The sequence below is a fragment of the Alosa pseudoharengus genome, unplaced genomic scaffold, assembly GCF_046254945.1.
Source record: "Alosa pseudoharengus isolate Yale_2024_CS ecotype anadromous, Long Island Sound unplaced genomic scaffold, YU_APseudo_1.1 YU_APseudo_1.1_scf_19, whole genome shotgun sequence".
Classification (NCBI taxonomy): Eukaryota; Metazoa; Chordata; class Actinopteri; order Clupeiformes; family Clupeidae; genus Alosa; species Alosa pseudoharengus.
Window position 1 is genome coordinate 27,578,119 of NW_027468657.1, and position 26,694 is coordinate 27,604,812.

Sequence of the window (26,694 nt, forward strand, 5' to 3'; positions counted from 1 at the left end):
GTGGTCATCACTGCTCAAATTTGCTGTTCTCTAAACACATGTCATTATTCACCACTTTAGTTAAGGGGCCAACAACATCATGAACTCATGGGCAATTAACCTTATATTTATCAAAAATCATTATGTACCCTTACCTAATGCCTTAGTTGATGTGTTGTTCATGCATGAGGTCATGAATGGGACTATGAACTCATGTCAATTCCTGATGATTTGTAAGATATAGAGGAATGAAGTAATGCACAAATCATGAATTAATTCATGCATGAATTAATGATAATTATTGTATAATAACATGTCTAAAATAGCAGTAGAAGAAACAGGAACTCACACATTGAGTATATTTATCAGTCAAGCTCAAAAGTGGTTACAAGATCACATACAGATCCATTTTTGTGATTATTAAAATGTGTCATATGTTTCATGATTTTCCTTTCTTAGTATTGCTTGATACAGTTCATTTTCTTGACCATAGGATGGTGCTGCTGTACATGCTTGACAAATGTACAGCATACTGTATTTTGTACATTGGTTGTGGCAGGGCATGTATACTTTTAATTCAGTTCTATAATGTTGTTGCTCAAAACCTTAACCTGAGAGAGTGGTGATGCACAGCTGTTGATTACAGCTCAAATGAACCACCAGATAGACCCTGTCCTTGGGTGGGATGCATGTAACACACACCTTTGACCACCAGAAAATAAGTGTATGAGTATCGGTACTTGAGCAAGGGCATTTCTTTACCCAGATCAAAGAGACAAAGCAGTGACAAAAAGTATGGGCCCATAAAGTAAAGACTGAATGTATTAAGACAAAAACATAACTATATTGCATAAAGAAAATGCCTTCTAAATGTATAGAGACACTGAAAATAAACACTGAAAATAGACACTGAAAATAATCTTAGGAGATAAAAAAGTAAACACAATGCATTAATGAAGATTCTGTTGTGTGCTCATGTGTTGATCATCTACCTTAAGTATTCACCTGATATACAGATACAGGTCAGACTTTTAGCCTATTTCTGTATAATTATTTTATTTGCAACATGGCATAGCCTATTCATATAGAAACAGACTAGATTTTGGAGCACTTTGGGATGGAAAAACTGCTGCATTATTTGCTATTGGAAACTTTCACAGCATATATTTGTTTCACAGGCGTTGCTGTGGTTTACAGTAGGTGATGCGGCTTTGGAACTGTTGAACTAGATGCAGTCCCTAAATGACTCGCTTAGTTATGCTGCTGTAAATGACTGTATTGTAGATGGCAATACTTGATCTAGATGAATAGATCTCAATCTACAATTCAAGATTAGGTACTACAAAAAACAATGTTTTCCAGCTGCACAATGCATGTAAGAGAATTCTAAGATCTGAACACTGACAGGAATGTCAGAATGCAGTCTGACCAAATGTTCACAAGCCGGCCCCTTGTCATTTCCTGTAAAATGTGTCTAAGAAATGACACTCAAATTCTATCTTTTTATTCAGTCTTACTAAATAACACTCAGTTACCTAGTAAGTGATTTGTCACATCCCCCTCCTGTATCAGTTATCTTGTTTAAAAAGAGCAGTCACATGGCGTGATGAGAAATGTCCTGGAGATTACATTTTTATAAAACTCTAATGAGGACTATTAAAGGCATCTTATGCACGTTCTTTACCTTAATACAATAACTTTGAAGTCATTTTGATGGTAAACAAACTTGTAATAGAGGGAATAGAACACCTTATCTGTACTCAACCCTCGCAACTTCACTCTCCCCAGACCAAGAGAATCACAAACAGTTTTACGGCAATTGTGCAACAACCTAATATTTGTAAGAAATAATGTGATATAACCTTACATAGCTCTTCGGAGGTTATTTTTGCCGGGTTGAAAACAAAAGGTTCTGTGTCCAGGGGGAAGGGTACAACCCATGAGTGGTATTTATGACAGCTGTGTAAAATATGAATACTCCACAACTACAGGGGGAGCCCAGTAGCCAAAACAACAACAACAACAAATCTGCATTGGCTACCTTTACCAAACAAACCAGAAATGAACCAAAATTAAAAAGTTAATGTCTGAATAGGCAAATAAGGTTGCAAAGGCAGAGGGATGCAAACTTGCTCTGGCATATTAAGAACATATTAAGAAAACCCATGCAAATCAACAAAAACATAAAACGTGCAAACTGACAAAAGAAATAAACTTAAAAAAATAAAAACATCTTCACTGAATTGACAATGTGCAACACATACACAAAATACAAGAAAAATCTCATTCATTGGAACTCTTCCACTAAAACCATATCATAATTGTAAAAAATATATTGATATAAAATCATATTAAGAGCATAAATATGTGATTGGTGCTTTCACTCTGTTTTGGTATAACTGTATTGATTTATTCATTTACTCCACTCCCAAGCCTGCAGGTCCTTATAGACCTGTTTAGGTGGCAGACTGTCAGCCATGGTGCAAATTGAACACATGTGCTCCCAGCTGTCTACAAGCTGAACAGTGTAATTCAGGTGCCAGGTAAAGTATGAGGCGTAGCGTTCTTTATCCTCGGCCAGGTCCTTCAGGAACTTTCCCAGTTCCTCCACAGAACTGAAGTCGTCCACGTGGATGAAGGACCCTTTTGGTGCTACCGCCTCGTAGTGCGTCCTGGGCGCCCCAAAAACCACTGGCACGGCGCCACCCGACAGGGCATTCCTCCAGAACTTCTCAGTGATGTAGTCCTTGAACTGAGAGTTCTCAAAAGACAGGTAGAAGTAGCAACGGGAGATTGTGGGGAGCAGACTGCTTTCACTCAGACGCTTTTTAAATGGACCACCGTATACATCCACTTGAATTACTTTCTTAAGCTTATTGTACACAGATGTTCTATTATGTCTGGGTTTAAAGTTGCTCACAACCCAACATGCCAGTGAAGACTTATTTTTTGGTATGAAATCATCAACTGTCACACCCTTCACCAGCTTCTTTGGCACAAGCCTTCCATATGGTATGTAGAAATTGGCATCCCGGTTGTAGGACATGGTGTAGTTGAAGTAACCTGCAAAGGGTCTCAAGTTCCCATTGTTCTCAGGGCTCTCCATTGAGAACCAGATCCAACGCTGATAGTGGGGCCGTGGGCGATCTGTCGGCAGCCTCTGTCTGCCTGTGATCAGCTCCCGGTTGTGGAAGACTACAAAGTCGGCCCTGTGGAACCAAGTTTGATTGTCCACGAGGACGCAGTTGGGAATGCTGTAGGTCTCGCTGCAGAAGTTGGGGTGTAGGGTGGAATAGTCAAAGGGCCAGTGCCACACCAGAATCATGGTATTGGTAGCATTGACAGGAGGACTGATGAATGACTTTAGCCTCTGAAAGTTATAGGTGGCAAAAACAGTCCATAAGAGGAAGAGAAAGAAGAATATCTTCTTTTGGCAAACAGTGAGATGATGATGATGGCTGTCCTGGCTGAGAAAGACGAGAATAAACACTTGTCAATATTTAGACTGTCAACCAAAGGACACTAACTGTTTTTTCTTTGTTTTCACTTCTCTGGAATATATTGATGGAAATTGGGATTGGAAATTCCATCCCAAAACATATTTATTAAATGTTTTATTTTTCTTTTTATTAATTTATATAGCAAAGATAACCAAATAATTGTTTTGGTATTTTCTGGTAGGCCTAGGCCTATATGTTAGTGTGCCTTACCTTGCGCTTTGTTTGTCAATTACAGCTGTGGAGATATCCTTTATCATCCCCACGACCACAAGTGTCATATTTCTTTTATACAAGTTTCATTACCAACTAATTTTTAAGATACAAAATTGTGTTTTCTATAGTTTATTTAAAGAAAAATTCTGTTTTTTAGCACTTTAAGGCCCTTTTCTGGTTTGTTTTGGATGAACTAGAGTGGTGGACACCGAAATTTTGATGACTGGTCCTGTCTCGACTTTTCTGACTCGTTTTGAATCGCCTTTGACTTCTCAGGGTGGCTGGCAATGGGCATACTGTAGTAGGCTACTCAAACATGTCCTAAAACAACGTTCGTTTTCAAAACTGTGCAACTCACCGAGTGGTTAGTGGTGTTCGTTGATTATTAAAAGCAAATATATCGGCGCAATGTATGATTTCCAGCCGTCTTATTTGCTATTGTGGAACTATTCACAACCGCTCAATATTTGCACCTGAAGCATAGACGGTGGCGCAGCTATCAACGTGCAATGAGTCTTCCAACAGAAGGCATCAATGGGATTTTACAAAATGCCAAATAAAACACGACAGAAACGGTATTTCGCTACGCTACTTGTTTTGGACCATCAACGAACACCACTAACCACTCGGTGAGTTGCACAGTTTTGAAAACGAACGTTAAGGGTTATTTTAGGACATGTTTGAGTAGCCTACTACAGTATGCCCATTGCCAGCCACCCTGAGAAGTCAAAGGCGATTCAAAACGAGTCAGAAAAGTCGAGACAGGACCAATCATCAAAATTTCGGTGTCCACCACTCTAGTTCATCCAAAACAAACCAGAAAAGGGCCTTAAAGTGCTAAAAAACTGAATTTTCCTTTAAATTTTTGTTCGTTCATCCTCCGCCCACACAAATAGTTCTAATCAAAGATTATAGAGCACTGCGCTATGCTCCAAGATCTTTGGTTCTAATGAGGGGGTCAAGAGCGTGCAGATTAGCTTCGGCATGTTAGCATACGCCATTTTCAAATATGGTGCTGTATGGATCATTTGGAACCAGCTCCATGCATGAAAATCCGTGTTGGGCACGAGCTACCATGCGCGTACATGTTGGTAGACAGGTACCTATCCGGCGGCTACAGCCAAACGCTATTCAGTGCGTAATTGAGCTTATGAGAAGATAAGTATATTATGGTTATGCATGATGACGAATAAAGATAATTGTATTGATTGAAGACACAACAGCGGCATAAAGCCCTTAATTGTTTCGTTATAGCCTACACCATGGGACACTCTCAACCCATCATAGCAGCCCCCTTTTGAGCTAGCCAGAGGCTGAAGCAGTAAGCTTATGCTACTACATTTAAACACAATTGTTGCCGAGAGGCATTCCAGCCTACGAATTTAATAACAAGTAGGCCTACACCATGCATAATTAAAAAATAACTCAACTTAGGCTACACAATAAGGTTTCCATTACAGCACAGCGCACATTCAATGAATGAGTAAAAGCTGCTGCATTGTCTCGCAACAACATCTGGAAATTCGGACACTTTTTCAACTACATGAAACCTCACAGTGAGCCATCAAATACCCCCTATATTTAAGCGCCTATCAGTCTCAACATTTAGATATATAATAAAACAGTCCTAAAGTAAATTAAATCCCAGTATGCCGCTCCAAACGAAACACACGTCTCACAATACAACGCACAATGTAAAAAATAAAGCTCTGCCTCGCATACAATCCTGCCCCAAACATACCAGCCTAAGCCTAAGTAAATAGCAGACCCCGGACAAAATTTGAGGATTTACGGAAAGTGTGCAATCATACATGGACGCCTGGCGATGCTCTGGCCGTCTGTGCCTGACTCCGCTGCCTCATTTGGATGGTAACTCGACACGTGAGCGCGAAAATGGGATGTTGTGGATGCTTAAGTAAACTGTTTTTTGCAGAGTCCGCAGACTACATTCTCTTTAAGGGTTACTTTACCATCTGCGGTGTACAACCCAAAGTATTTCCAGACACCACATTTTAGATGAGTTGGGGACGTAATTGTCCGCTCAGGCTGGCCGTTCTGTGCGTTATCTTCTATTTTCGAAACAGGGTGGCTATTGAGGGCTCTGGCTAGAATATGTTTAGAGCACCCGCTATGAGATGGCAAACAATAAAATAAAAAACAAACTAATCATAGACTGTAAAAATGCGCTACACTTGGCACTAAAAACCGAATAGTTTATTTATAGGTCGACTATGGCTAGGACGGTAGGCAGACTGCTCTTTGTTAGAGCCGCTGTTATCCAATGAAATTCGGACTCCATGCGCGTTCCCGAGCAACTTTTTCTTCTTCTTGTTACGTGGCAAGCAATGTATGTGCATTGTCGCCACCATCTTACTGGAGGACTACTCTCTTTTTACAGAATATCCAATAAAAATCGACGTTGGTCCATGCGTTATTTCCAGCTTTGGAACTTGGCGCATGGTCAGAGCCGACTGGCTCTGGATCCGAACCCCAGTGTTCAATATGGCGTTGACTATGAATTGGCCGAATTTACTAGCCTAGCCTCCACCATTCATTTGTATGGAGGGCGGGACTTAGTCACTCTCTCCAGTTATATATAATACCTCCATGGTTCTAATCTAGCCTTTTCGTTTACCGTTGCCAAGCAACATGATATCACTTGAGAGTCGTAGGCCTATGTTGCTTGAAAGTGAAGTTAAAAAACATTATCCAAAATAGCAGAGCTAACTCTAAAACGGCAGTAGTTCTGGGAATAATAACATCCCAGTGATCGTTCTTCCAACTGCAAAGCATTTGAATGCGGGGATGTGGGAATATGGGAAAAACATGGACAACACAGCTATTTTTGGAGTAATTTTAGAACCTTTAGCCTAGGCTACTCTTTTCAACTCTTACCTTGATCATTGTATGAATCCTTTGCAGCCTCCCTGCTTCCACGAAAATGTTGACGGCGCAGGTAGGCCTATAGGCCCTTGCAGTGATTTATTTTTCTTAACAATAATAATGTTGACTGCCTTGCCCTATGCCAAGTTTATCTGGGCTTTTCTGTGTTTTAGGTGTGCCATCAGCTGGCTGCTTTGCCATGTGTGTCTTTTTGTTTTTGTTTGCTTTTGGTTCTAAGTCCGTTTGCTCTCTGAGTCTTTTTGCTCCCTGGAGGCTGTAAGGCAACTGTAATGCATTTCTGTGGTGTAAACTGAACGGGTCAACTGGTAGCATGTAGTCTTTTTAATGTGCACTACTTTCTAGTAATTGGAGGCAGCCTAAGCCTCCTGGTGTAGCGCGCTGTCTGGTGGTGAGGGTGTTCTTGTAGCTAGCCATCCTCGTCACTGTGTGGTGTAGGCAAGATTTTTTAAATTCTATTCTAATCCACAATGCGTAACGTTAGAAATGTAGGGATGGAGAACGCTTTTCAAGTAGCCTATATTAGCCTATATTCGTATATTATTACGAGTGCTCCGCTGGGAAAGTCTGACCATGCAACACTCTTCCTCGTCCCGGAGTATCGTCAGAAACTTAAATCTGTGAAGCCGAAGTCAAACATCGTGAAAGTATGGTCCACAGATGCTATCGATACGCTGAAAGGCTGCTTTGAATGCACCAACTGGGACATCTTTAAACACACGTGTGTCACCCTAGACGAGTACACAGAGGCTGTGATGTCATACGTCCGGTTTTGTGTTGATGACTGCATCGGGACCAAATGCATCAAGACATATGGCAATGGTAAACCCTGGTTCACCAAAGAGGTTGCTGCACTTTGCAGGAAAAAACGCTCTGCATTCAAGAAAAGAGACAAGGAGGAGTATAAGACTGCCAAGTATGAACTTCGTTCTGCTATCAGAAAAGTTAAAGCTGATTATGCATTGAAACTGGAGCATCAACTGGCCACCAACAACCCCAGGTCAGTCTGGAAAAGTCTGAAGGAGATGACTAATTTTAATAGAGGGCCTACTTCACCACCAGATGAGGACCCTAAGCTTCCTGATAGACTCAATGCATTTTATGCCCGGTTTGAGGACAATCAGTCACCAGCAGTCTTCCCCTCTCCTCCCACCTCCTCCTCTCCTCCCTTTGTCATCCAGGAGGATTAAAAAACAGAAGGCCAGGAAAGCAGCAGGACCAGATCAGCTTTCCCCAGCTGTTTTCAGACACTGTGCAGATCAACTGGCACCTGTCTTCACTGACATTTTCAACACTTCTCTGCAGCAGTGTGTAGTTCCACAGTGTTTTAAAGCCTCTACCATCATTCCGGTCCCAAAGACAACAAAAACAACTGGGCTCAACGACTTCAGGCCCGTTGCCCTCACTTCAGTTGCTATGAAGGTGTTTGAACGTGTGGTACTCTCCCATCTGCAAATCACAGTATCACCGCTGATGGATCCCTACCAGTTTGCTTACCAGTCTAACAGATCTGTGGAAGATGCCATCAACCTAGGAGTTCACTCTATACTGCAACACCTGGAGTCAAGCAACACCTATGCACGCATGATGTTCATTGACTTTAGCTCTGCCTTTAACACCATTGATCCACTCATCCTCTTCTCTAGGTTGCAAGCCATGAACATCAACTCAGCTCTGTGTCACTGGATACTGGACTTCCTGAGGAATAGATTTCAATCAGTCAAGGTTAACAATACAACATCATGCCCTCTGACCCTCTGGAGCGCCACAAGGCTGTGTGTTATCTCCTCTTCTGTTTTCCATCTACACTAATGACATGAGATCTCACCATCACTCTGTCAAAGTATTGAAGTATGCAGATGACACCACCATCATAGGCCTCATTAGTGACAATGACGAGTCCCAGTACCACAAGGAGGTGAAATGGGCTACGGACTGGTGTACTGAAAATAAGCTCCATCTTAACTCCTCAAAACCAAAGAAATGGTTGTGGACATGAGAAGGTGGCCTAACACCAAAGCCCCATCTATTATAGGTGAACAGCCTATAACCTTGACTGACTCCTTTAAATTTCTTGGCTCACATATCAGCCATAATTTGAAATGGGATATTAAAGGAATTATCCGGAGTAAAATGCACTTTAGATCGATTTCCGGATGATTGGGGGTACATACGTTGAGTTGACATCAAAATTATGTCATTCGGATGTGTTTTGAGAAAGTTCGATTGTACCGTTTTCAGTCACAACTCGTAGCCTGGAAGTGAGCGGGGCATTTCAATTGCGCCGCTACAAAACGCTATTTTTGTACCTCTTCTACAGTTCCAAACAACATAACACTTACGTGGTAGTGAGTAGAGGGTCCCTAAAGCCAAACCGAAGTATCCCGAGGTCTTTATGTGGTCGAATAGAGAGTCCAGAATGAATTTCATCAAGCCAGTACCTTTACAGAAATGTTGCCATGTTTGCCGCCACTTTGAGGGGAAAGTCCGTAGGAGTCTTATTGCTGAGTGTGTTGTAACACGCTCTGGAAATTCATAATTTCGTCGCCGTTTTAAAAAAAAAAAAAAACATAGTCCAGTATTTCTTTCGAAATTGAAATGAAGTTGTATGGACTGGACTATGTTTTTTTTTTTTAAAACGGCGACGAAATTGTGAATTTCCAGAGCGTGTTACACAGCAATAAGACTCCTACGGACTTTCCCCTCAAGGTGGCGGCAAAGATGGCAACATTTTCGTAAAGGTACTGGCTTGATGAAATTCATTCTGGACTCTCTATTCGACCACATAAAGACCTCGGGATACTTCGGTTTGGCTTTAGGGACCCTCTACTCACTACCACGTAAGTGTTATGTTGTTTGGAACTGTAGAAGAGGTATAAAAATATCGTTTTGTAGCGGCGCAATTGAAATGCCCCGCTCACTTCCAGGCTACGAGTTGTGACTGAAAACGGTACAATCGAACTTTCTCAAAACACATCCGAATTACATAATTTTGATGTCAACTCAACGTATGTACCCCCAATCATCCGGAAATCGATCTAAAGTGCATTTTACTCCGGATAATTCCTTTAACACCACCCACCTTATCAAAAAGGCGAATCAGAGACTTTATTTCCTAAGACAACTGAAAAAGTTTCATGTCAACAAAACCCTTTTGCTGCTCTTCTACAAAGCCATCATTGAAAGCATCATCACATCTTCAATCACCGTCTGGTATGGGAGCTCTGACAGTCGCACCAAGAGGAAATTAGAGAGAGTTGTCACCAAAGCCTCCAACATCACTGGCTGTGACCTTCCATCAGTCCACTCTCTGTATGCTGAACGCAGCTTGAACCGAGCAACCAAGATCATCAGGGACGCCTCACATCCGAGCCATGATCTCTTCCAACTTCTGCCCTCTGGAAGACGCTATAGATCTCTGAAGACAGGAACGACGCGCTTCAACAACAGCTTCTACCCTTCAGCAATTAGACTCCTGAACTCCTGAAGATTTGCAACTCTACTTATTTATTTATATTTATTTAATTTATCCCCTCCCGCTATTAACCCCCCCCCCCCAAACGGACTGAGCTACAAAAAATACCACCAACATTGTTGTGTGGCAATTAAAGTTTCTATTCTATTCTATTAAGGATTCCGCTGTAAAACGGTAACACACTCGCAAAACTCATTTGGAAAAGAAAGGATATCATGTGATGTCGTGGTCTTATCACCTTTTCACAGTGAATAGCACGGATGATTTGTGCTTCTTTGTCAATCGGACCTTTGTCAAAATGAAACGCCATTGTGTGACAAGTGTGAAAATAGCTGCCTGGCTGAACATGCACAGAAATAACCGAACATAATTGAACGTAATCCCTACCAGGTTAAGTTTAGAGCCTGTTATCGGAACGTCACATATTACCAACCGTCCCGTATGTCCAACCTTTTACGTGTATGTGTCACTTAATATTCATTTCTATACAAACCAAGATGGCAGATTCCTAAAGAAACGCAAGCACCCACACCATAAGTGTATCTAAAGCAGTGTTTTTCAACTTTTTTTGTGCCACTGCACACTTTTGACACTTAAAATGTCCCATGGCACACTAACATCCTGTGTGAAGAAAAAATAAACATACCATAGCCTAAAATTTCAAATAATACACAGATATGGCCTTATTATGGCTTCTATGCAAGACCTGCACAATAAAACAAGCGCCCTCTGTTTCATTTGTAGGTGACTATATCTAATTTAATTGTTGTTATGAACTGGATATGTGATGATTCTGTGAATACTGGATATGGGGCCCCCGTTGTACAATGCCTGCATACCACAAATAGTGCAATCATACAATCAATGAGAGCATGTGGTTATAAATTCTTTGATGCAACAGTTGCTTTTCTTGACCTTTGAGTGGCATTTGGCAAATTTTCTGCGGCACACCTGATGATCTCTCACGGCACACTAGTGTGCCGCGGCACAGTGGTTGAAAAACACTGATCTAAAGTACCAAAAATTACATTTTACCGAGACTCGAAGAGCTGTAAACAGTGTTGAAAGGCTGCGTGTACAAATCCGCTTAGAGCTCCAGTGGAATTTTGAATTGCGACGAGAATTCTCGGACTAACCGTTGATGTGCTGTGAGAAAGGTTGGGAATAGGCACCCACCAGCCCAGCACTAAACTCCGAGCGTGATAAACAAAATCGGATATTTCAGGCAGTAAAAGCCCCGGATCGGATATTCCAGGCAGTAAAAGCCCTGGTAACCAAACTAGATTTGGTTCAAATCTACAGATCTATGGCTACTAGAAAATGTAAGGTTAATTTATCATTTATGTTATTTTTAAGTACATAGTTGTTTTAGAAATAGTTGGTAATTAGCACATTTAAGATACCATAGTTACTTACACAGCCTGATCATTTTTGAACGTTATGAAACTGAAATCCCAGGTTTACCACTTACTCTGGGTTAACATACCCAGTTAAAGGAAAATTCCGGTATTTAGCACTTTGAGTCCCTTTTCTGGTTTGTTTTGGATGAACTGGTGGACACCGAAATGTTGACAATTGGTCCTGTCTTGACTTTTCTGACTCGTTTTGAATCGCCTTGAGTGGCTGCAAACAGGCATACTGTAGGCTACTCAAACGTCCTAAAACAACCCTTAACGTTCGTTTTCAAAACTGCAACTCACCGAGTGGTTAGTGGTGTTCGTTGATTATTTAAAGCAAATATATTGGCACAATGTATGATTTCCAGCCGTCTTATTTGCTATTGTGGAACTATTCACAACCGCTCAATATTTGAACCTGAAGCACGGTGGCGCAGTAATATCAATGTGCAATGAGTGTTCCAACAGAAATCAATGGGATTTTACAAAATGCCAAATAAAACACGACAGAAACTGTATTATATATGTTTGAGTAGCCTACAGTATGCCTGCTGGCAGCCACTCTGACTAGTCAAAGGCGAATTTCGGTGTCCACCACTCTAGTTCATCCAAAACAAACCAGAAAAAATAGAACCAGACTGCTTCAGACCGAGCGAGGGGAAGTTTCGTAGAGAAAAAGCATCAGGCTTGCCTGGTGTCCCTTTAAATCCAGAAAGAACACAAACCAGTCTTTAGTTTTGAAAACGTAAGCATGGTGAACTGGTCCACCATGCTTAATATTATCATAGGAAAAGAATTCTCTATTAAGCTGTCAAAATATGAACCACAGGGAACAGTCAAAAAATGCAATTTCATTAGTCTGCCTATTGCCTTCCAAGGACAAGGGAATATAGGCTGTTGCTGAACTATACATGGGGCTCTATCTTGGCGATCCTGAAATGGATGGTCACAGGCAAAAAGCTTAAATACATTTAGGGGTGTGTCCAGTCCACATTCGGGGTAGTTTTTCAAACATCGGGCGCTTGGTGCAAAAAGGTTGTTCTTATGTTTCTTAATCAGTCATGGGTGTGTTTTGGGCATAACATCCTTTAAACTTGTGGTGCACAAGTAGCACTGTCACGGCCAGGCAGTCAAGTCAGACAAAGAGACAGCATCTCCTTAGCCTTGCCCTGCCAGATTACCATCATTGCTCACTTTAATTTTACTGAGATACTAGTTTGGCATCTGACAATACATTTCTCTTGGCCACCAGGATGTCTAGTCAATCAGTGACGAGAGGGGATGACGTTAGTTTCCAAATGGCTTTGGTGATAGCAGCAGCGTCTGCTAACATCAAACAATTGCAGTCAGAAAAATGGGTGTGTCTGTGAGTATGAGTATTTTTTATAGTCAGCTTTCTTCATAGCCGTGCCGTGCAGAGACCTTTTGAGGGGTTGGGCAGGTGTTGACCACGTGAAATCTATATTTGTGTGTGTGTGTGTGTTTGTGTGTGTGTATGAGAGAGAGAGATCCACTGCCTTTAGTTGCTTTCTTTCTGTGTTTGTCTCCTGTCTTTATGAGGCATCTTGTACAGTATAGGCCTACTGCAAAATTCAATATCATGATTTACAGAAGAAAACATTACAAAATGTAACTGTATAAATGGCAACCTTTAATATGAAATAGCTTTTACATTGATCTCAATACAAATTTCAAGTTTTTGCCTGAAATTGTACTGTGCCTATTTACAAGGGCATTGTTCCCACCTCTTTTGGGGCCTATCAAATGTTGGACCTCAATAGAAAGCTGAGAACCTGTAGTTTTCGTAGGAAACAGTCAACATAACTGTGTGATGTACTCACACAGAGTTACAGAGGCTAGAATATAGTTTTTTTCTTTCTGCTGGATTACAAGCATTTCTGAACTGACCACATTTCAGCCCTCTAGGTCACTTGATATCCCTTAGAAACACAACTGAGCCCTAGCACCAGGTCTTGTGAAGCTGTGTGCAAGAATAAAAATATGAGTGCTTTAGACCATTATTATGACCGCCGCTAACGAAGCTAGCGAAGCGGTCATATAGGGATTGTCAAAGTTCCCCCCCCCCCCCGTCATCTACTTCCTGAATTTTTGGTCAACGATACCCGGGACACCGAACCACCGGGGCACATGAAATTTGGTGGGTATGTAGCCCCACTAGACTTTTACGGAAAAATTTTGTTTCGTCCCCGGGGTCCACTCCCCCCCCGTGCTGGGCCCCCCGAACCGCAAAAAAAGCAGTTTTTCCTAAATAACTACCTGAACCGTGGCACCGAGGATGAAGAATCTTTTATGGTATGTTGGTCTCAAGGGCCCACATCAATCTGGCCCATAATCACTCATTTGTGATTTGCACCCCCCCGGTAAAAAATTAAAATGCAATATTATTCTGCTTTAATCGCCCCTATCTTCAGTTAAGATGTTCAGAACTGCACCAAATTTTATGTGTATGATTGACCTGGCATTCTCAGGGGGTATGCCAAGTTTCGTAGAATTTCATCCATGGGGGGGTCTTAAAAAAATTAGATTATGTGTACATTTAGTGACTGTACACTCATTGGCCTGTAGATGGCGGTGCACACATATACACATGCACACACACACAGGCACCCACATACTATCGGTATTAGAACGGCCGATACATAATTACAAATTCAGTAGGATTAAAAGAAAGCCAAATAAATATTCATCATCGTCATCATGGCTGCATTTCCAGTATTGGCGATAAGTAGTCGTTTGTCCACTAGATGGCGCATCGTTGCAGTGAGACGTAATTTTGTTGGAAGTTAAACGTGGGTTGGAATAACAATGGACGCTTCCTACAAGGACTATAGTTTACCGCAGAGAACGTCTAAAAAGGATAGGATGATGTTCACATGAAATGTAATTCCCATTTCTTCTTGAAGCCGAAATAAATCTGAGGATGTTTATCGGACATGCTTGGTTTTTACTGCAGGTACGTTAATCTTATAATATCAATAAGGACCTAGGTAATGTTACCGTTAGCGTTGGTTGAGTGATGGAGGCCAATTTGATTGATTGCATTTGTAGAAAACTATAAATGCGGTTATACCAAGCAAATTGATAGCAGCACTGTAATTATGACCGCCGCCCAGTGAAGCGGCGGTCATATAGGTTTAGTCAGAATTTTTTCTTTTTTTTCTTTTTCTTTTTCGCATGCCCAAATTTCCGTCAATGAGTCCCGGGACACTGAAAGACCGGGGTACACGAAACTTGGTGGGCATGTAACCCCACATGGATAGCATGGAACCATTGTTTTTCGTTTTGATCTGTAGCCCCCCCGCTGGACTGGACCCCCGAAAGGAGGGTAGGGCAGACACAGTTTTCTGTGAATATCTCGAAAACAGTAGGGTTTAGTAGGACCATTTTTTTTTGTATGTTGATCTCAAGGGGCCATGTCAACCCATTCCATAACCACTCATTTCATGTATAGCGCCACCTAGTTAAACACAAAAAAGTAAAAATGAGGTGTTGTAATTGAAGGTATCTGTGACCTAACATAGTCAAAACTGCACGAAATTGGAAGTGTAGGATCATTATGAGACCCTCTGTATGCACGCCAAATTTTGTGGAATTCCGTTTATGGGGGGCCACACAATAAATTAATTTATGTTACTATACACCAACTGGCCTGTAGGTGGCCGGAGACAGTTTTCTGTGAATATCTCGAGAACCGTAGGGCCTAGGAGGTCCACCTTTTTTATGTATGTTGGTCTTAAGGGGGCATGTCAACCCATCCCATTACCACTTATTTCATGTATAGCGCCACCTAGTTAAAAATTAAAAAGCAAAAAAATTAGGTGTTTTCATCACAATATCTCTGGCTGACAAGGTCAAAACTGCACGAAATTAAAAGTGTAGGATCATTATGACACCCTCCGAATGCATGCCAAGTTTTGTGTACTTTCGTTCATGGGGGGCCTTACAATAAAATAATTTATGTGTTCATTTAGTGACGTACACCAACAAGGATTCCCCGGACACTGAAAGACCGGGGTACACAAAACTTGGTGGGCATGTACCCCCACATGGATAGCATGGAACCGTCATTTTTCATTTTGATCTGTAGCCCCCCCGCTGGACTGGACCCCCCGAAAGGAGGGTAGGGCAGACACAGTTCTCTGTGAATATCTTGAGAACTGTAGGGCCTAGGATGACCATTTTTTTCCGTATGTTTGCCTCCAGGGGTCATGTTAACCCATTTCATGTGCACACATGTGCACAAACAGATACACACACACACACACATACATTCACAGTAATCATACGTATGACACATACTCACACAGTAGACATATGTACGCTTGCATGCGCAGGCACATACGCAGGCACACACACACACACCCACACACACTCACACACACACACACACACACACATAACATAAACATAACACAAACAATCAAGAATTTCTCAGAATTATGAACAGGCTAGATGGAGGTGGGGTTGTATAAAATTTATTTTACATGTGAAATCTATGAACTAATCATGTTTTGGTACTTGTTGTCTAGCAGATACCAAGAATTGAGAGTGGATAATGCAATTTAGTGAGACATTTAGAATCATATAGGCCTTTCAGCGTGATTTCTTTTTGTGGAAAAAAAGTGCTAGACTGGGCGGCGGTCATATTTTGTACCGCTCTGCGATACATCTAGTTTGCCAAGGTATGCTCATGCGTTAGTTGCCTAGTAACGGGGACGCTGGCGAGATTGATGCCGCTCCGGCTGGCTTGTTTACTTTCAGTAAATTTACTTTTTCTCACGAATACATCGATCTTTTTCTTTGATTTTCATACTCAGTTTATTAACAAAGTTCAATAGTTCTATTTAGCGACTTTGACCGGAGGATGCAAGTAACATTAAACTCCATCGCAGTAGCCTAAGTCAACAGCCCTCTAGGACTAGGCCTACTTATCCACAACAAATTCCTGCATCGGCTACATCTGCTGGAGTAAGGATGAGGAAATATTTAATAAATGAACTTTACCGGCTATGGGGGAACTATGCACCTTCTGCAGAGCTTCTGTGTCAACGCGACATTCTCCGGCATCCAAAGTATGTCCACCGAGGATCTCGTCGCAACAAAATCTGCATGGCTCGCAAAGATGACAAAATAATCCCCTGTCTCTGGACTGTTGATCGTGGTCATTTGAAGCCTGATCGACAAGTTGACCATACTGTTCTTGCCCCTCTGCCCAGATCGGAGGTGCACAGTCAGTCAAACCGACTGAAAGCTGGATTGTTCAACATAAGATCCCTCACCAACAAAGCTTCTCTCGTCAGCGACTTCATTGTGGACCATAAATTGGACTTTCCAATGCCTCACGGAAACGTGGCAGCAGTATGGCAAGCGATTTTAACATTTACCCGCTAGACTGGATATGTATTGCAGATATCTGTAATTCAGTTTTGCCTAGTCAAAACGAAGATTTTAGATATTCACAATTGAATTCTTCCTATCCATAATTGTCATTTCAGATATCCACAAAGACATTCTTCCTAGGACAAATGACGCTACATTTGCCATTCATTTCTATGGGGTTTATCATTACGGATATCTACAATTCAGTTGCAGATATCCACTATGTGAATTACGGATATCTGCAATTGAATTGTAGATATCTGTAATTCCAGTTAGAGATATCTACAATTTGATTCTGACTAGTCATAACTCCAGTTGAAGATATCTTTAATTCACTTCAATTCAAGATATCTACATGTTCCTTTTCAGATATCTTGAATTAAGTTTTGACTAGGCGAAATTACATTGTAGATTATCTGTAAATGGAATTAAATGACGTTGTAGATATCTCAAACTGGAGTTAGGGATAGTCATAATTTGATTGTAGATATCTATTATCAAGTTATAGGACTAGATATCTTGAATGAGTATGGCAAGCGATTTTAACATTTTCCCTATGGCAAGCGATTTTAACATTTTCCCGCTAGACTGGATATGTATTGCAGATATCTGTAATTCAGTTTTGCCTAGTCAAAACGAACATTTTAGATATCCGCAACTGAATTCTTCCTATCCATAATCGTCATTTCAGATATCCACAAAGACATTCTTCCTAGGACAAATGACGCCACATTTGCCATTCATTTCTATGGGGTTTATCATTACGGATATCTACAATTCAGTTGCAGATATCCACTATGTGAATTACGGATATCTGCAATTGAATTGTAGATATCTGTAATTCCAGTTAGAGATATCTACAATTTGATTCTGACTAGTCATAACTATGGCAAGCGATTTTAACATTTTCCCGCTAGACTGGATATGTATTGCAGATATCTGTAATTCAGTTTTGCCTAGTCAAAACGAACATTTTAGATATCCGCAATTGAATTCTTCCTATCCATAATTGTCATTTCAGATATCCACAAAGACATTCTTCCTAGGACAAATGACGCCACATTTGCCATTCATTTCTATGGGGTTTAACATTACGGATATCTACAATTCAGTTGCAGATATCCACTATGTGAATTACGGATATCTGCAATTGAATTGTAGATATCTGTAATTCCAGTTAGAGATATCTACAATTTGATTCTGACTAGTCATAACTCCAGTTGAAGATATCTTTAATTCACTTCAATTCAAGATATCTACATGTTCCTTTTCAGATATCTTGAATTAAGTTTTGACTAGACGAAATGACATTGTAGATATCTGTAAATGGAATTTTGACTAGTCAAAATGACGTTGTAGATATCTCAAACTGGAGTTAGGGATAGTCATAATTTGATTGTAGATATCTATTATCAAGTTATAGATATATTGAATGAGTTTTGATTAGAGATATCTGAAATTGGAGATATCTATAACTTTCATTCTGCCTAGTCAAAATGTAATTATAGATACCTTGAATTAGAGTTTTGACTAGGCGAAATTACGTTAGAGATATCTGTATTGCTATGCAAATTAGGCCCGCATCCCACTTTAGGCGGGAGAAGAGCGTGTTGTTGTTCAAATCATCAAATCACATAGCACCTGTTAACTGTTAACTTTGTAATTAGCACTAATTAGCACCATGTCAGAGCAGCCAGAGGGCGAAGGAGTTTTTAATCGTCTTTTTAATGCTGCAGCCTATGCAAGACAGGAGCTGGCAGCAAGAATTGATGATTCAATGTTGCTTTGATTTTTTCGATTACAGCCAACACCATTATGAATGGAATTTCCTCTAGATGGTGCTGGTGCATTTAGTAGCCTATGCCTACTAATTTATGTAGGCTACGACATTACAGCCTGCTTATTCTTCTTCCATTCATAGAAATAAGGAAATAAGCCCACTTTTTCTTCGATTATGTTGGGGAGGGGAAATTAGCTGACAGAATGTATAAGTAGATGGGCTCTAGCCTAGAAATCTAGACGGGCTCTGCTACGGAACTAAAGCAACGTCTTGCACAATAATTTGCACTAGTTATAATGACGTTTGAGATATCTTCAACTTTCATTCTGCCTAGTCAAAACGGAATTAAAGATATCTGCAATTGCCATTTAAGATGTGTGACGAGTTGAATGTTGTTTTCAATGACGTGATGACAGATATCTGTAATTCAGTTTTGCCTAGTCAAAACTAAATTACAGATATCTCTATCTGACGTTTCGACTAGTCACAATTACGTTACAGATATCTTGAATGACAATTCCAACTATCCAAAATGTAATTGCGACTAGTCAGAAAGACGTTGTTGATATCTACAATGTTAATTCCAGATAGTCAAACTTAGCGGGTAAATGATAAAATCGCTTGCCATACATTTAAGATGTGTGACGAGTTAAATGTTGTTTTCAATGACGTGATAACAGATATCTGTAATTCAGTTTTGCCTAGTCAAAACTAAATTACAGATAGCCTATCTCTATATGACGTTTCGACTAGTCACAATTACGTTACAGATATCTTGAATGACAATTCCAACTATCCAAAATGTAATTGCGACTAGTCAGAAAGACGTTGTTGATATCTACAATGTTAATTCCAGATAGTCAAACTTAGCGGGTAAATTATAAAATCGCTTGCCATACAGCAGAGCAATGATTTCTTCCACCTGAAGCGAGCAGTCCCACAAGGATTTGTTGACATCTGTAAATCTGTGGTCTCGCACTGCTCTATCGCGAGAATGACACCACTATCTGTGCCTGATCACACCTCTTTTGAACTGCTGGCTGTTACATTAAACTCGGAGGACCCACACCCACCATTATTGCGGTATTATACAGACCACCTAAACCATCAAATATGTTTATTCCTGAACTTTCAACTGTTCTTACTGCTTTGAATGCAATGTCTCCTAATGTCATCCTGATGGGGGATTTTAATATACATATGGACAAATGTTCTAATGCATTTACAAAAGACTTTATGGATATGATTGACTCCTTTGGGATCACACAATATGTTGACTTTCCAACCCACAACAAAGGACATATTTTAGATCTGGTCTGTTGCACTGGTATCAAGCCTGTCAATATCAGTACTGCTGAGCTACCCATCTCTGACCACAAAGCTGTACTGTTTGACACCCATCTGCCTGTCATGAAGTCCAAGGTTCAGCATGTGATGTCATATCGCAACATTAAAAAGGTGGACCCAGAGGAACTCACTTCTCTAATTGCCACTTATCCCTCCCCTGCTTTTAATACTTCATTGGGGGATTTAGTTGACCACTATAATGACTGCATGTCTACAGCACTTGACAGACTTGTTCCTATGAAGTCGCAAACTGTTTCATTTGTGCACTCCGCTCCTTGGTTTACACCTGAACTTCGGCATATGAAATCCTTGGGCCGACGGCTGGAGCGGCTGTCAAAAAAGACTGGTCTTAATGTACACAAAGACATGTATTCTGAACACCTGCATCAGTATAAAAACACACTCTGTGTTTCAAAAACATCATACTATGCAAAGATAATCAGTGAAGGACAAGGAAACACCAGGGCTCTCTTTTTTACTGTTAATGGTCTCCTTAAGCCACCTGATAACATCACCCACCAGGAACTCTCTGATGAACGCTTCTCAGCCTTCCTGAACTTTTTCAATACCAATTGAGGCAATCCACCAACAATTAGAATGTTCCATTACTCAGTTGAAACAACCATACTCACTGAGCACTCTGGGCTCACCTTCCATCAATGAACTCTGAATTCAGTCTTCCTGCTGAAAGTACCATCTGTGGCCTTATCAAAAAGTGCAATTCCTCCACCTGTCAGCTGGACCCTCTTCCAACAAGCCTGGTTAAGAGCTGCCTGCCATCTACATATGTATTGCTCCGATGATTACATCAATATTTCACACCTCTCTTCTCTCTGGCACTGTACCACCATCCTTTAAAACTGCTATTGTCAGACCAACGCTGAAAAAAAAGGCGCTCTAAATAAAATGTATTATTATTTATTATTTATTATTATTATTATTATTATTATTATTATGCGTTTTGTAAAATGCCTATGGAAACCCCAAATGCTTACTGCACATGAACCCCTTTGTGTAGGAGCATAATCCTGGTCTCAAATGAAAGGTAACACTCTTTGAGGTGTCTTGTGGACCATTTAGATTGTATGACTACACAAAATATGGAATAATTAAAAAAAAGTCTCTATTTTTGCATTTACTTTGTTGGTTCAAGGAGTGTGTATAAGATAGACTATACATCTGTACAACTAATATTGGATAATTGTACAACATGAAGATTCAATTTCTATGGATTCTTGTGAATATTTCAGTACCCAATATGTTGCATCTACTTATGGTGCTGCAGCTACACTGCAGCCAGAAGTCAGGGTAGCACCAAAAGCGGAGGAGGGGGAGGGGTAACCTGACCCTAGCCAGATGAATTTCGCTCCGCCTAGCTCCACTCATCCATCTGGAACCGATCCATTGAAGTGTTGCTTCAGAAGGCTGGGCCTAATCAAAAAATGCTTGCATATGATTGAATAAGCCACTTGTCCGTCATCTATTGACGTGCTACTTCAACCACTCACATCGAAACCAACCTGTGACGCTGATAACAGTCTCACAGTCGCTTCTACGCTATGTCACATCTATGAAACTCCCGCCCTGCGTCCTGATTGGCTGTACCATAAAATCGGTTGCAGAAATCACTCTCAATGGAAGAGGTCCCAAATGGATGTGAGTGAAGCTAGGCGGAGCTAAGCGAAACGAAATTCATCTGGCTAGGGTCAGGTTAGGGGAGAGGGGCATTTTGGATCAAATTTAATTGAGACATAATAAATTAATCTGAGAATGTAAAGCACTATACAGATTGTACATGAACAATTCTTGGATTCCCAAGAGCCAAAGCTTTGAAATGGTGTATAACTTTACTATGCCACATAGCAATATGGTGCATACAATTGATTTAGAATGTTGGGGGGAGGGGGGGTAACCGTCCCGCCGGCAGGACACTGAAAATTATGTGAGCTTTCTATAGCTGTAGCTCAGCTGTAGCTTTGAATCAGAATTACATATGTTTGTCTTTGGCTAAAGCTGATATAACATGCTTTAAGATTCTTTTTGCAAAATATAGGTCTGGGGTTTTAATAATAAATCTTATCTTATCTCAGTTTAGGATGCCATTTAGGATTTTTGGTATTACAGAAACATGTTTCCTAACTACATTTAGGAAAAATATTATCATAGGAGAGAAATTCTCTATTAAGCTGTCAAAATATGAACCACAGGGAACAGTCAAAAATTAAATTGCCTGCCTATTGCCTTCCAAGGACAAGGGAATATAGGCTGTTGCTGCGTTTCTGGTTGTCAAAATAGAGCCCATGATGTTGCAGCGACATCATAAGAAAGTTGTCATTTGGTCACCGCAATGTTATGTTGCATTCATGTGCATGGGGAAAAACCAATTCCCAGTGAAAACGTCATTGTGAACGTCATCTAATTTGGGAATAACTGGTGGGAAACTAGGGGAAGAGTTTGCTAACAGAAGCTCCGTTTACACGAAGGGAAGACGCAGATCATTCCCTGCGGTTTGGCCTCTCATTTACACGAAAACCCCGTTTTTAAACGCTTTTGGCCTGTTTGCATTTGCAAATACAGTTCAAACGAGAAATAGGAAGTGATTTGTTGCTTTGTTGCATGTCCAACCATTTTAATGTGAACTTGGGAATTCCCTGTTTTTGTCACTTAAAAGCTGACACCATACTTTTAAGCAAATACATTTGTTTTTTTAAGATTATTGAGCGTACTGTAGGTTTTAACCTTTGTTGTGGCGTCTATGTTTTTCACACATTCCAAACGGCAAAGCACTTGAACGCTTGTAGTCGCAAAAACAACAAAATCATAGGGGCGGTATATTTTCCAGGTGGGAATAATTTTTCTTTCTTTATTATTCCTTTACTAATTCATTCAAAACATTTTACCCCCTTACCTTCTTATATTCTTTTATCTTTAATTCTTATTCATTTTACCTATTTAAGTACTTTTACTATATTTTAATTGTTTTATCTGTTGATCCTTTTATTTTATCTTCCATTCTTTTCCATTTTTATCTAATGTATTTAACTAGTTTATTTGTTGTTATAAGTTTATTATTTTTACTTTATTTATTGCTACTATCTGCTCATGTTTGCTTTTATCTAATACATACATTTTTAAGTTATTTTAATATGTCTTTATATTTTTAATTTAATTGTATTTTACTACTTTTACCATATTTCAATTGTTGCGAGTTGCTGATGTTTGCTTTTATACAATTTTCAGATTTTTCTGTGTATAGCACACTGAACTGCCTTGGTATTAAATGTGCTATGTAAATAAAATTGCCTTGCCTTCAATCAATGTGAAACAAAAAATGTTATAACAAGGGTCGTCAAGGTGTCTGGCCATGTCACTGGTAAACAGAAAAGTACATGTGGGGGTGGTTGTATTCTGTTTTTTTGTGCTGTACAATACTGCTAATGATTTGAAAAAATACATATATTTGGTTTCAATATTGCTTACATGTTTATTTTGTATGAGGGCTTTGAACCAGAATTTTTTGCCAAGTGGTTTGTTCTGAACAGAAACAGTATTCTAACGTTTCCTGTTTTGGTTCCCACCCTAAAATTGACGTTCCCGAACCGGTTAGAACAAAAAAATATTGTTCCAGAACCGATTAATAACGTTCCATGTCAGCTGTCGGACAAAAATACATGTTTTCAAACACAATATTGCCTTTTAGACTCTATCCTACAGCAAACATAATAAAACACTAGGCCTCTGCTTTATATAATTTGCACCAGTGTCTTCCTATAGCCTTTAGCCTGAATAATTTCCTGACCAAACAAAAAATGCTGTCATATATACAGTATATTTTTGGTGGGTACTGTAATATTGGATTCTTGGATGCCTTCCCATTGTCTAAATGCCAGTGAGGACTATTACGTTTTTCCAAATAACTTTAACCTTAATAGCCTTAACGTTTTTTCCAACAATGTTCGTCACAGCTGTTATGTCTGACAGTTTTACAACAGCCAGCTTTCAGACTGTCGAATGACGTACATCCAGGCAGTAAAATTAGGGTCAAAAGTCCGTAAGCATTGCAAATCAGTTTCACAAGCTCATACTTTCAGTGTCGCAGGAAAGCATCGCGTAGCATCACGTAGGAGATTCACACACATACAAAGTATTTGTGCAGGTACATATTTTTTCCACACGTGTACAAAATATTTTTACATACAGTATCCGCATTTCCCCCCCACACATGTACAAAACATTTTTACAAATACACATTTCTTTCACACATGTACAAAATATTTATACAGGTAAGAAATACCGAAAGGAGGGTAAGGTGGACACAGTTTTCTGTGAATATCTCGAGAACCGTAGGGTTTAGGAGGACCACCTTTTTTGTATGTTTGTACCCATCCCATTACCACTCATTTCATGTATAGCGCCACCTAGTTAAAAATTAAAAAGCAAAAAATTAGGTGTTGTAATCACAATATATCTAGCTGACATGGTCAAAACTGCAACTGCAACTGCATGCCAAGTTTCGTGGACTTTCGTTCATGGGGGGCCATACAATATTACATTAATACACAGGATTAGATGTTAAAATCCCTTGTGCCAAGATCGATCCAAGGTAAAAACACATTCAGAAGCCCCTGCTCAAGTTTAACTTTAAAAAGCACACTACCCACAAATCCGCCAACAAATGGTCACAAGCACAATGCAAATGGCCTATCCAACAGCAGTAGCCTATATAGTATGCGGCATGTCATTGGGGTTATCAAGTGGGCACCCTCATTCACCGATGTTTCGTTAAGTTAGGCCCACGACACCTCATGAAGGCTTAACAGTGAAACCAGCGTCCTGGAGACACTCCCCTCCATGCTACCACCATATTACCACATTGAAATATCCAATACTCAAAATACTCTTAACCAGCCCAGGCATGGTCTAAGTTGGCTAGGTCGGTCCGTCCCGTTGATGTGGACTGAACCATAAACCATAAAGAACCTTAGCCAAGTACCATCACCCTAGGCACAGCCCATCACAAACACAAAACAAATTAGCCAGTTAGCTTAGCCCATTATCTTAGGCCCCATCCCAAACACAAAACAAATTAGCCAGCAGTTAGCAGTTAGCTTACACCCCATGCTGCCCCATATTACCACAACAAGCATCCAAATACCCTTAACCAACCTAGGCATGGTTTAAGTTGGCTAGGTCGGTCCGTCCCGTTGATGTGGACTGAACCATAAACCATAAAGAACCTTAGCCAAGTACCATTAACCTAGGCACAGTCCATCACAAACACAAAACAAATGAGCCAGTTAGCTTACCTTAGCTTGCGCCCCAGGAAGGGTAACTTCTCCTTACCCACCACCAAAACAAATGAGCCAGTTAGCTTACCTTAGCTTGCGCCCCAGGAAGGGTAACTTCTCCTTACCCACGACCAAAACAAATGAGCCAGTTAGCTTCCCAGATAGCAAGCATACGTTGGCACAACGTTGGCACAACGGCATATCATCCGTTGGCATGACGTTGTTTACTGACGTTGTGCCAACTTCATTTTGTCCGGTGGGGTAACGTTGTTTTGACGTTGGCACGGAGAAAATCGTCGTGCGTCACAATAGGCCTACAAAAATCCGTTTATTGCAAAACGTTGGCTTATAACCAATTGCCAACATTTTGTTTTTATTTTCCATTGCTAGTCCATACCGTGAAAATGAATGAACATTATACTTTTATTATCATATGACTTTTATTATCAATGACTTGTTCTCCAGTAGCCTACAAGCCTATATGGAAATGATTGCTTCCGCAATTGCGCATCATGCCTAACAGCTGTTCTAAAACCAGTGGCCTCTCGGGGCTTGTTGCTTAATTCAAGACAGGCAGGCAATATGTTATAAATGTTAATATTATTTATAATATTTATTGACAATAACAAAAATAACAAAGAAATAAATTAATAAAAAATGTTTAAAAAAAACACCAACAAGGAATTGGGGGGTGGGCTGCTCCGGTTCCTCCAGATCATGGAACTATTCTGGAAAAACAAAAGAGTTTGCTCATCGATCCATTTATCAAAACAATGCAAAGTATGTGGGGTTTGCCATATGTGCTACTTACTCGGAGTCAGAATCGCTGGAATCCGAATCACTGAATTCCAATTGACGCAGACGCTGGCGCTGAGTAGCTGTGGAGAAAAGGAGACAACCATCAGTGACAGATTGCCCATTTAGGAGGTTATCACTGAAACTAGGCCTAGGAGGTAAGAATGTTTTTTTTTAATTATTTTTTAAAAAATGTTTACTGTCCCCATCTATTATATGAAAATGCGCTTAACGTTGTAACGATCTGAATTGCGTTGTATTGAGGCATGCTAGGCTATATTTTTAGTTGAAAATGCATCTCCATTTGCAAATAGCATTTTCATATTGCAATCAATCGTGAAATGCACAGCATGCACAGGCCTACTAAAGCCACGCGACAAAATGTTACCTGAGAATGAATGCACGTGATGTTTGCATGAACCACGCGACATTAGGTCAGTTTGGCCTAGGATTAGCCATAGCTAGGGCACTGGACACTTGGTGACTGTTTGACATGTGATAAGGTAAGATTTTTAATTATTGTCTTAAAATAAGGTTAGAAGACTAAGCTAAACTTGGTTACTTTTGTGTGAAGAAATGAAGAGTTTGGTTCCAAAACGCTATCTCCTTTTTTTAAAAC

At 40.2% G+C, this 26,694-nt stretch overlaps 1 protein-coding gene across 1 annotated transcript in view; it reads right to left on the minus strand.

Annotated features, from left to right (window-relative positions):
• Positions 1-2,392: 2,392 nt before the first annotated feature.
• LOC143132907 (alpha-(1,3)-fucosyltransferase 7-like) overlaps positions 2,393-26,694 on the minus strand; it is a 28,204-nt gene continuing 3,902 nt past the window's right edge. Inside the window, exons 4-5 of the mRNA XM_076292731.1 lie at positions 7,734-7,761; positions 2,393-3,311 (exon numbers count right to left, since the gene is read on the minus strand). Of these exons, the coding sequence (XP_076148846.1) occupies positions 2,393-3,311; positions 7,734-7,761 (947 nt within the window). The remainder of the gene's footprint in view (positions 3,312-7,733; positions 7,762-26,694) is intronic.